At 40.4% G+C, this 12,500-nt stretch overlaps 1 protein-coding gene across 2 annotated transcripts in view; it reads left to right on the forward strand.

Annotated features, from left to right (window-relative positions):
* Positions 1 to 12,500, forward strand: part of acot7 (acyl-CoA thioesterase 7) — a 47,169-nt gene that overhangs the window by 17,159 nt on the left and 17,510 nt on the right. Inside the window, exons 5-7 of one of the 2 annotated variants that reach the window (XM_068598505.1) lie at positions 1 to 28; positions 720 to 734; positions 918 to 1,004. The exon at positions 1 to 28 is cut by the window's left edge and continues 87 nt beyond it. In XM_068598505.1, coding sequence (XP_068454606.1) covers positions 1 to 28; positions 720 to 734; positions 918 to 1,004 — 130 coding nt within the window. The remainder of the gene's footprint in view (positions 29 to 719; positions 735 to 917; positions 1,005 to 12,500) is intronic. The other variant, XM_068598506.1, reaches the window with a different exon arrangement.

A 12,500-nucleotide genomic window follows, 5' to 3' on the forward strand; every position in this document is an offset into this window, starting at 1 on the left:
GAGGTGGTGCCACCTCCATCCAACCCAGGTAACATCCCGCCCTAAAGGCCTCAAATAAAATCCTGTGAAAGCAGTTAACTTGCAACGGAAACCTGCATTGTACAAAATGTGCCTGCTCTTGAAGGAAAGTTGCAATTAGCAGCTGAAATCTTTCTCTAATATGATCGGAAAAAGTGACATTGTGGTTAAACCTGCAAATTTTCTAACACCTCTACTTAACACCGAGGTACTATACAAAGACCTATTTGAGTCTGAATTAATATCCATTTATTTTTGTGCAATCAATTTGCAGGAATTTAAGTAGGTGTATTGGTTGTCGTAACAGGAGTACATTCAGGTCTACACATAATACAGGTCACGGTGTTCTGTGTCAATATTACTATTGGTGCACCTTTTACAACTCTGTGCCGTGATTATGAACTGCATCATGAGGCCTTGTTCACAATGATATTGTGTTGTGATGTTATTGCTAAGTACTGAGGTAAAATACTGTTAACTGTCAAGAGTGAAGAATCCCTTGTGTACTTTCAGTATTTAATGTATGACCGGGGCACTGTTGCTAACTTGTGCCGTCCGCTAAACATTACAATACATATCCTAGAAACCTTTAACATTTAAGTTGACCAAAGGAACCAATTTTCTCTGTAAATGTGTTTTGTCATTGTGAAGGTAAGATTTATTACTAATTCTGTAAATGTGTCATGTGCATTCAAACGCAGAGGATCCACCAAAGGGTAAGCTAACTTACTTCACCAGAATCATGTCAGTACAATACCTTTGGTGCAGAGGCATTCAGAAGCATGCAGTTTATGTCTGTGCTGGTGTGTTGGACAAAATACATAGCAGCAAGGTTTTTAATAAAAAAAATTTAAAAAAACTTTATTTTTCTCATTTCTTCTTATGTGTTTGGATTGCAGAACAATACACCGTTGGTTACAGCCAGTCCACTCTGATCCATTTGGTGGGCCCCTCTGACTGCACGTTGCACCACTACGTTCATGGCGGTAGGTCCAAGCTTTTTATCCAACTTCCAGCTCATTGTCCTGGTCGTCCCACCTAACGCGGTATGGTTGATTCCTTTTACATATCTATCCAAGTGTGATTGATCCAGGACTAACGGCAGCTGACAAGCCGTTTCAGGACCTCGTGTTTCCAAGTCGCCCTCTGTCACTCTCTCTCTCCAGTATCTGTCAGATTTCTTTGTCACTCACACACATGTGAAACAATGAGCTCATGAACAGCATTACACTCTTTGGTATTGAAGGCAGGAGCCGACCTGACCATCCACGTCCTCAGAGCAGTATGAAAATCCTGCAGGGGGGAGGATGAAACAGAGACCCCTACGGCAGAGAACAGAGAGATGTTGACAAACACAAAGGGTGGGGCGAAAGGAGAAGGATTTATATGAGAAGAAAAAGAGATGTATACATAGAACTTGAGGAAAGGGAATGCATGTACAATTAATGCGGTACACATTCTCATGTGTTTACAGTATCAATATTATTCCCCCTATTCCATCTTGAGAGGTTTGCTTATGAATTGCTGACAATGTTCCTCACAGTTTTATAACCTTTTGGATGGGTTAACCAGGGTTAGTACAACATGTCCTGTGGCAACACAGAAAGAAGAAATACTGCTGAATTTAATCCAAAGAGAAACGTCCTTGAGAATTTTGTGGCCGTTAGTACTGAGTTATCCTTAGTGGATTGATGAATGAACGGTTGTTTGTTCGGAAATGTCTCTCCGTTTTTTTGTGAGTGAGTATGAATACATGGGATTGCAGTGAGAGATTGTTCTGTATTTGTGTGCATGTGTGCACTGTTGCGTTTTGAAATAACTGCTGGGCTTGGTACTTGCATTGACAGCACTCTGTGCAGTTATGAGCATGGCTGTAATTGTGAAGAACAGAATGACAAGGACGAAGCGGGAAATAGACAACGAGAACAACAAATGGGAAATAGAAGGTCTTGGTAACAGGGATAGATGGTGCCGATGCCATTTCCAATTCTGTGCTTTGCTGACAAGCTAGACGTCTGAAAGGCATAAATTGTTCCTCGATGACTCGTCTGTTGACCTCGTTAAAATTTCTGACTGGGCCTATTCAATCATCTTTAAGTAGAAAATCTATTTGTGTTACTTGGATGGGGGTTTTAAAAAAAAAAAGGCTTTTAAAAAAAATATTTCTTCTGCATTTACCCAAAAGCACTTCAATGGAAACACTGTATGTACATCAGAACCCTTAATACATATTTACTATTTGCACGCAAGAAGCTTCCTGTAGTCTTTTTTTGTTTCTTTCCAAGCTCTTTTCCTCTCCACAGGATTTTATCAAGATTCCTAAAAGTGTGCGAAGTACTTTAAAAAAAAAGCAGAACAAAGCATTGAGCAAATATAACAGAAAGTATAAAACTAAGATTAAAAGCAAGATAAACAACTAAATGTAATGGGTGTGTATCCAGATTTGATGGTTAGCCACCTGTGACCAAAAACTTGGTTTATCTGATGTCCCAAACAACATGACAAAGCAAGCCCTCAATGAAAACCAACCTGGCTGCATCTGTAACAAATCCAACATTTTATCAGCACAGAACAGATGCTTTTTATCGGTTTGAGGTATATTGTTTCTGGCATGATATTCCTACCTCGTACTGCCATTTCTATTGAGGTCAGCTATGTAAAGAGGCCATTGGAGAGACACCAGATAGTGAGGAAGAAAGACAGACGAGAGACGTTGACTGAGAAAGAGATGCAATGAGAACGGGACGAGACAGCAGGATGGGAGGAGGACAGAGCAGGGCGGGACGGATAAGTGTAGGACTAGTCATGGTTGCCCTTTTAATTTGGCGAGCACACTTAGAAATCTGTCCAATTAAAACAAACAAATGTGGAACGAGCATGCAGGTACTTTAGAGAACACACACACACACACACACACACACACACACCCACACCCACACCCACACGGCTGCTCTCTCTGTCTCGGTACATGCCATTGCTCATTAAGCAATGTTCCCCGTTGTTCGCTGCCGCTGCTCTCACTACACTTATTTCGTTTACATAACCAAGTCAGGTCATGCAGCCAGGGTGCTCGCTCTCGCTTTCTCTCCTACTGTGTCTTACCCTCTCTCGCTCCCTCTTTTTTCTATACTCTTGTTGGAGAAATGCAAACTGACTTCTACATGACAGTGTCAAGCTAATCGCTTACTGTGTGTTTCCCCTTTTGTGGTGCGAAAAAAAGTGTCCTACTTAGCTTGAGCCTAGAAGACATAAAGCACATGTACAAACACATAAACTTTCAGGAACGCACACACACACACACACACACACACACACACACACACACACACACAAATGTGTGTTCATATTGTAAACAGTGGTTGCTAATACACTCTGCGAACGATTATTAATTATTTTCTCTGTAAAACAACATCTCTTTAGGTGAGGAGACAAATTCTCCCTGACTGGCAGCATATTGTAATAGCAAGGCCAACATGTGACATCACATCCATCCAGCCAGAGATTTGACTAAGTCACTGACGCTCACACGGCCCAATACAATGGTGTCAAAAATGATTTGACAGTCATACCGGATCCACTTCTTTGTTGATTGGGCGTCAGCTTCTTCATGTATCAACGAAGAATAGCCTGCACACTGTGTTAAAAGCATTTCTGATAAATACTCCAAATGTTTGTAATGCCAGATGTTGAGGGACCAAAGCCTACAACTGGGTATGTAATGAAAGTCTCCAACATGCCGACCAAAAAGCCTGGAAATTGTGTAAATGCTGGAAAAGATCAAAGGATCCAAAACGTGGAGCTCGTCACGCTGCCCATTAATTACCACTATATTATTTTCCTTTATCTCTCTTAACTTTCCTTTTCCTGATGCTTATTCTTAACCGTCTGCCCACCTCATTATCTCTCCCTGCTCGTCGTCCTCATTCCTTCATCTTTTAAGGAAGTGTACCACTTGTTTCCATGGAAACATCAGTTGATTGCCACAGGTGGACACAACTGCAGTCTGATTAAAACAAAAAGACTGACGATTTGATGTTCTGACACTTTAAGTTTCCTTTTTAAGAAAAATCTGTGCACCTATCTCCGTGTGTGCTCTTAACGCATCCAATTTATGTTTGCATTTGTGCATTTGATCTCTATTTGTGTGCCAACTGCCTTTCATTTACGTGTGAAGCTACATCACTCCATGTATTTACAATATGTGTGTGTGGGAGATAGGAAGAAATACAAGTGTGTGTGTGTGTGTGTGTGTGTGTGTGTGTGTGTGTGTGTGTGTGTGTGTGTGTGTGTGTGTGTGTGTGTGTGTGTGTGTGTGTGACAGAGTTGAGCCAGGGACTGCCTGAGCACAATAACACATCCATCACTGTGGCTCTATATTATCTGTCCTCTGCCCTGGTCTATGCTCAGTGGGTATATAAACATGTCACTGCCTGAGACAGAGGAATGCAGGGAGACAGGGATATGTCCACTGGACCTTGTGTGATCGACCTTTGTGAGGAGTGTGTGTTTGTGAAGGGGGATTGCTTCCACGAGCTCCACCTCTAGCCTTCTCTCCTCCAAAACCAACATTGATTCAGAAATAAAATACTGAATCAGCGGCACACATTTTTTAGAGACCCATGAGTAGAGTCTTTAAAGATTTAGGCATGCAGGTATAAAAACAAAGCTCCTGGTATACAAGATACGGTTGTTTGTCCTACCCTGGTAGATTAAAATAAAAATACTTCAGTACTTTATTAATCACAAAGGAAACACTTTATAGAATTTTAGCAGCTAATGCCTACATAAAAGAACATAAACTCAAAGAGGTAAATAAGTAATAAAAATACTTAAAAGATCTATATACTATAATGTACTGCATGGTCTTGTATTGATATAGCATATGACGTTGAAGCCTAGATGACCAATAGCTGATGTCACAACTTGAAACGTCACCAAATATGCGTGTGAAAACATGAATGTCAGCGTGTTGGAAGAACCAACTATTGACACATTAACACCACAATTAGTAAAGCTGGAGGAAACTTGATCTAAGATTAAGTTTTGTGTGAGTTTTCATGTGACCTAATGAGCAAAGTACATATAATCTGTGTAACAACCAACTGATATACATTTGTTATAAAAAAAATACATCAAACAAATGTCTAAAAAATCACTATAGGTATGTCTGGTATTTGGGATGGTAGTTGAAACAGAATGATAGAGATGTTTCAGTTATATGGGAGGGAAATCAGTGAAGACACTTGAATATGGTTATTGTGACGTGCAGTAAATCTGACAGCACTATTGTGCGTCTGAGACTGAGACACTAATGAGTTGAACCAAAAAGCAAAACGGAACAAACTCATCATGTTCAAACCAGTCTTAAAATTAATTCAGTTTGTTTTCTTGTGCTAAACACTGATGTTGAATCAATACGAGAGAAAAGGCACCGCCCAAGCTGTCAGTTGTCTATCATTGTTCGTCCTGCTGTAAAAAACTGTGAAAAAGAAGGCTGAGTTTCTTTTACATAATTACTGTTTAAAAAACAATTATATTCTTTTCTTGAAGGTTACCTTTTTCTTTTAATGAATGCAAAAAAAGAGCAAGTTGTTAAATGAGAAACCAGTCCGGTAAATTACTCAAACAGTGTGTTGAAGGGGTCCTCGTGGTATGCAGCGAGGGTTCGCCTCAAGGCCAAATTAGATTCTAGAAACGTTCAACCAGAGCGGGCTGTGAAACACTGATTTCAAACCTGTGTCAAGTTACTCTTAGTGTCTGCAGCTCTTCAAGCCACAAACGGGCCCAACGACCACAACCAATCACAGGCTATATGGGCTGAAGGTGAAACCACGGGCAGAAGAAGGTCCATAGATCATGTTTCTGTGACTGTACGGTCGTAACTGAAGCCAATCCAGACAAATGCATCATTTATTTCTGCTCAGAGCTTCTCTCATCGGATTTTTTGACAGTTAGACAGTAAGAGGACACTTTAAGTTATCATTTTGAAAAGAGATGGGTACCTTGCAACCCAACCCAACCCCTCGTACCTATTGCCCAGTATTACCCAGTATTACAGGACAGTATTTCAAGCCATTACTATCCAAACATAAAATGGAGCCAATTGTTTCAGTGGTGAAATGAACAAATGCCAAATTAACAGAAATTAACCATGTGTTTAACTGTTACCAAGGCCAATCTCTACATTTAAAAAAGTAATCTGCAGGAGTCGATGACCTTTTACATCACAGCAAGTGGTTCATTTTATCTGAAAGCTCTTCATCTGACACAATTTCCATTACAGGAATCGTATCTCAGTGATTTTCTCAGGCCTGTGTTGTGCATGGAGCTTACAGTTCAACGGTAACCATGACAGCGCTCACTTGCAATTTTCAGGATTAAAGTCACAGTTGTTAAGGTGTTTGGTAAAGCTCCCCACAGCTGGAATGGTAAGATACACACACAAAAAAAGCAGCTGATGGGACTTTCTTCGAGGATGTGGACGTGTGGGAGTAATGTTAACAGGAGCTGTTTCTATAGTAACAGCTCGTTAGGAGGCAGTTGCAGCCGTTTGATACCGTCCATGATTAAAGCAGTTGTTGGGGAGGGGATGAAAAGGATGGGCTGGGATTGAGGGACCTATTGGTGGTGGATAAAGGCATAGGGCAAGACCAAGAAAGGGAGATCTGAACGGAGATGGAAGGAGTAAATTGCGCAAATGGTGAGAGATAACGTGAGAGAGGAAGGGGTCACGAATGCTATCGATGTCTCTTGGTCTCACACTTTCTCCTCCTTTGACTTGTGTGGTGTGCAGTGTCTGAGCTGGTTGTAATTAAAAGGGCTTGAAGTTAGTCGACAGTGTTGATTTGCAACAAGAGCTGCCCGGAAGACCACGTCATTGTTCTCATGCCTGTTGCCGATGGACAGCATTGTGCGCGAAGATTTGAGGAAATCGTCAGAAGGAATCTAATCACAGAGGTACTCCCCCCTGTGGCAAACTGGGCTGCACTAGGGACTTGGTTACTAATTGCCCTTTTTTCCCCATTTGGAGGGAGCTGTCTTTCCTCTTCACACACACCATCTCCACCCTCCGCCACCCCTCCCCCACAACTCTGCCTTTCGTGTTCCTACCCTACGGCAAAGGGAGTCATAGTGTGCCATGTCACCCTGTGAATGTGTAACGCCAGGCCCAGGGCTGTCTTGGCCTCGCTTGTCCTCATTTGCAGTCTCACATTCAACCTTTTACATCCACTGTACAAGGAGAGGGTTTTTGCAGGAGTTGCATTTGCTGTTCCACTGACGGTAGTGATTTATAAAGACCAGCATCTTAGATACTCAAGGACGGCGCGGCCCTTAACTTGATTTGCTCAACGTTTTAGTCACAGGTTTCTAGTAAACCAGATGAATTGAATATCCGGCACAATCTTGTAATTCTTTTGTGAAATGAAGTGGATGATAGAAATAAATACTGTGTCCATATGATGCAATATAGCATATGAAACTAGGGGGCAGCACATAAGAATGTAAGGCGAGGTAAGCAGCAGACTTCGAACAAACAACAACAGTGGGAGGACGTTTTGGAAAGAAACTAATAGAGCTAGTCCACAATTACTACAATATATGTGATATCTCGTGCTGCTCACAATTGCAACTTCCTTAACTTCTTATTTAGATTTATTTGCCTTGTGCAAATTTGTAAACTGTCGAGGCAGATGTTCCCATGTTGAATTGTCCCTGATCTGCCTTCTTGTGGATGCACTTGTTAATATTTCAGATGCACACTAAGTATGCAGGCAAGTGCTGCTTGCGTCGCAGCTGCTTGTCACTATGCATGGGTTGTTAGTGGCCTTAAAATGTACCTGAAGAGGAAAACTAGGCAATTTAAAAGGTTTTTTGGAATTCAGTTAATGTCTTGTGTGTGCAATACGTAGACTTAATTTAATGTTAATCTAGAACATATTGATTATTGGAGTTTTAGAAAAAAAAATCTTACAGTATTAATGCACTCTTGTCATGATTTGGCACTTGAACTAAAGGCTTAATTGAGAATCTGTAAAGTTAACTAAAATTCAGACCGCAATACACCACATACACATGTCCTTTTCCAGCTGAAGGAAATGTTAATATTCCTCTTTGAAATTAAGAAATGCTAATGAACCAATTTTGGGAATGGCTGAAGCTTTCTCCAACGATGTGACAAATGTATGGTGATGAAAAATAACCAACTCAATTTATTTATTTTTTTAAACCAACGGTCAGCTTTTAACTACAGCTACTTTTAGGCCGCGGGAAGGAGGAGTAAAGTGAAGAAGAGTGAGCAAACTGGGGTAATTATCCCCCCACACCTACCAGCCTCGTTTTCACAAGGCATCTGGAGAGCTGCTAACACAAGATCACAGGAGCCCACTCTCACTGCAACACTGTCTCAATGTCCTTCAGAAAGTCACAATCCAACCCGCAAATAACCAAGTCCTTAATGCACTTTCATTTATTATTTTCTTCCAAAGTTCTAAAGTTCATATCAAACTATACAATTGATATTCTTGACTTGCAGTCTATCATTTACCACGTTATAATTCACGTCATATCGTGTACTGACTGGGGCTTTCCCCCCATCCCTTTGATAATTATTTAATTTACCCAGAATGACCTCCTAAAGCTGGTTTCATTCTGATAAGAGCCCTCATGCTATTACAAAGAAACAGATTAAATATAATCTAATTCCAACCATTCAATGTTTGCAAATGGAGGATCAAATGAGAGAAAATCTCAAAAATGCGAGGTCACTTTGTTTCAAGGATTAATATCATCAGAGCTTATCAGCCGCAGCGTGTCTGCTGCTACCAGAGCTGATCTTCTCTCCAAGAACTGCTGAGATAAAGACACAAAACTGGATTTGTGTTTAAAAGGCAAGAGCAATATGTTGTTTATGACAGCTTAACCTAGCTTCTTCATAGTAAATAGGACTGTTCTGTTAAACTTGTTTCTGTTCATTCTGTTAGACCTAAACTTTTACAATAGATTGTTTCGGGGACAGCTTCCAGAGGGTGCTGGACCAAGTACTGGACCATATCAGTCCCACGAGAAAGAGATGGTTCAATTTAATATACCCATTGGAAACCAGGCTTTATTATTGTAGCGTGCACGACCATCCATCAGTGAGTTCACGCCTCAAAAAGAAGACTTTAACACGACACCATATTAATGTAGGTTTTTACAATCTAGTCGAGATGAATGATAAAAATATTACTTTTATTACAGATTTTCTTTTTAAACAACATTCACTTTTTAAGTTGACATGGAGAATCTGTCTGTAAACAGTCACCTATTTAGGGGCCTTTCACATTCTGTATTTCTTTTTACGGTAGGTGTGTTTTAAAGGGATAGTGACACAGTGACACAGCCTGCCGGCTGAGATAAAACAGTTCAACTTTGGGAATGCGACAGCATGCACCTCATGTCATAGAAGAAAAAACAACCAATCACAACCTGCCCATATATTTTCTATTCAAATATATGAAGAAATTGTTAATTTTAGCACAGGGGTGCTCAGAGCTTTGACGACTCTCTGCTGAGATGTTGTGTTGAAAAGTCAGCCGAACTGACAAAGACACTTAAAGTGTAACTACTGTGAGTGATTATTGGTGCTGGGAATCCATTTGTTTTTGTTTGGACTTGATTTAGTTTACTCCTTAATGACTGGAACTTCGTCATCAACATCTTCTTCGCAGCGGACAGGTTTTGGTTGCTTAGTAACGTCAGTAGCACAACCTTTCAAGCACCTTGGATCAAAAGATGAAAGCGTTGCAGATGGTATTTTCCACACGTTTTTCGACACTTCTGAACGGTCTCATATGCATCCAACAGATACTGAGAAACATTATCATTCATTTGGAGTCTTCTGTTTCCTTTCATTTAGCTCTGTTTCGGTCTCCACCAACACCTGAGGCTAAATTATGGTTCTTTAGTTGCTGATTGCTCAACTATGTTACCAGCTAGTTGTATATTATGTTCATCTGCTGTTTGGTGCTGAGCTTGTGGGTTCATGGAATTTATTCCTCCAAAAACAGCTGCCGGCTACGGCTGAAAACAATGCTGACGAGAGCAATGCGATTTAACAAAAACACGAAAGTTGCAGACCTGAATACCACAACAATTAGCTTTAAAGTAGAGTTCAGGTAAAACTGCAGAGTTTGTCGTGGGTTCATCAAGATAAGCAACACCCTTATATATTAATTTTAGCCTCATTAAGATATACTATAACTTTGTTATTGCACCTCTTAGCATGTCAATATTTTAAAAGTCAGCATATTTCATACTCGAGTTTTAAATCATCAGCAGGTGCCTTGACATTTATTTTATTCAGTTTAGCGTAATTCAGTGTTTACATTAAATTTCACCATCTTGTCAGGTCACAATTCATCTCCTCTCAGTGGTACACGTTCAGACATGACCCCTTCAGACTTTGAATAGCAGCAGCCTGCTTCGCCTTGTACCCAGGAGGGATTTTCAATCTTAGGTGAGATCCCATCAATTTTCACAACATAGCGGGTATGGATACTTTTTTTTAAAAAAAGGATCCAGATGGGTTTTGGAAATTGCTTCACAACAGACTTATGGAGGAACGTGATGAATTTCTTTGTCCACGCACTTTAAGCCGGACATGCTGTTGTCACCTTTCCCAACTGTGGCCACATTATGAGTCTTTATCAGAGAGCGTTTTGAATGCTTCTCCCTCCTGGATCAACAGGGTTTTAGTTCAAGATGCCTCTCATGTGATGGACTGAACAATCTGTCACTCTCACACAGCCAGACCTGAGTTTGGCGATACAATCCCATATTAGCAGAGTTTGATTACAGGGGTGTCAAACTCATTTTAGTGAGGGGGCCACATGCTGCCCTTTTTGATCTCACGTGGGCTGGACCAGTAAAATCACAGCATAATAACGCATGAATAACAACAATGTTTTTCTATGTTTAAATCATTGGTGAAGGTTTTTGGATGATAAAACCTATTTCAAGGTCTTTCAAAAATCAACTGGAAACATAAAGAAACATATATTTCTTCTGTTGGACTGAAACCCCTGGCGGGCCAGATCCGGCCTTATGTTTGACACCCCTGTTTTGGAGCATCAAGACATTTTCTATTTTGAAATAGTGGGAAATATAAGTGCATTTTCTTTTAGCTCTGACAAAGTTTCACATGGCAAAAACAAACAGATGTACTTTCTATATTAAACCTTTGTATGTATTATTGTTGTCTGCATCACTTGGTGGAAGTGATGGTCTGGTCATTTGGGAATAAGACGATGTCAAAGTAATGCCATGTTTAATCAACTCAGCAGCCCCATTTTTACACTGAATGCCACATTTGGGAGCAAGCAGCACATTCTGTTTGTACTCCCACACATTTGGCTGTCATAAATAGAGCCACACAGTGCAGATGGTAGGAGCCTTTGGGAGCCGAACTCGCCATCAACTAGCAGACTTATTGATTCTCTGGAGCCTGAGAGATACAAAAAGCAACGATTGGGGCAACTGGAGTGTCTAGTGAAGGATCTGCATATCTTTAAATAAGCATACGTTCACAAACACTAAACACAAGCACATTAGACACACACACACACACACACACACACACACACACACACACACACACACTCGTTCTCCAACGTGACAAACAGATGCCACCCTCCTCGCTTTTGTCATTCAACCCACCCACACGAGACAAGATTACCCAATTTCTGTGAGAAACCCACAAACAACTGTTTCCTTCACACATGATTGTGTCATGTGTGAAGGAAACAGTTGTTTGTCCTGTCATGGCTGCAGTGTGTCCCCTTCAGCCTGTAATTGCAACGGATTTCTTGAGTGTTAAATTTCTCTTGAAATCTTTTTTTAAGTGCTCTGTGAACATTTTGATGATGGATTATTTGATATGTAGTCAACTCTTAAACCTTATACTTTTATCAAAAATGTATCTTTTTAATGTATCTTTTTAAAAACTCACTTCCTGTTGGTTTGGATGCCAATTGTGTTAAGTCCTTGTGGCAGAGTAAAAAATAAATCAACAATCACCATTTCTTCTTCAGATGAAGGCCATGTATTGAGGCGCTGGTATGCTTAGATTTCTCATGCTGCATTATCAGGATCTATATGCTCATCATGTTCCAAATGCTTTCAGTCAAGCATTTAACTTTGTGACACTTAGTTATATGTGACTATCCACGGGTTACACTGATACATGTTCCTCTCCAAAACTTGTCCAGCAGTGTTGTTAATAGGCTGCAGAAGGATGCATGATGTTACTTCACTGTAACTTTGGCCACTTTCTGTGAGCTTCTTCTGGATTATATCTTGGATCAGTCATTTCCTGGACTCTCTCCTGGATCCAGCGCATAACCTTCCAGGAAAACCTCAATGTGGAATATTTGCACATTTGTTTATTATTCATGGAGAATGTCATCAATCTTCACATCTTACTCTTGACAAGAAATTAAATA

This window comes from Clinocottus analis, unplaced genomic scaffold (assembly GCF_023055335.1).
Source record: "Clinocottus analis isolate CAN_PGR_092001 unplaced genomic scaffold, fCliAna1.0.p SCAF_4, whole genome shotgun sequence".
In the NCBI taxonomy this organism is placed as follows: Eukaryota; Metazoa; Chordata; class Actinopteri; order Perciformes; family Cottidae; genus Clinocottus; species Clinocottus analis.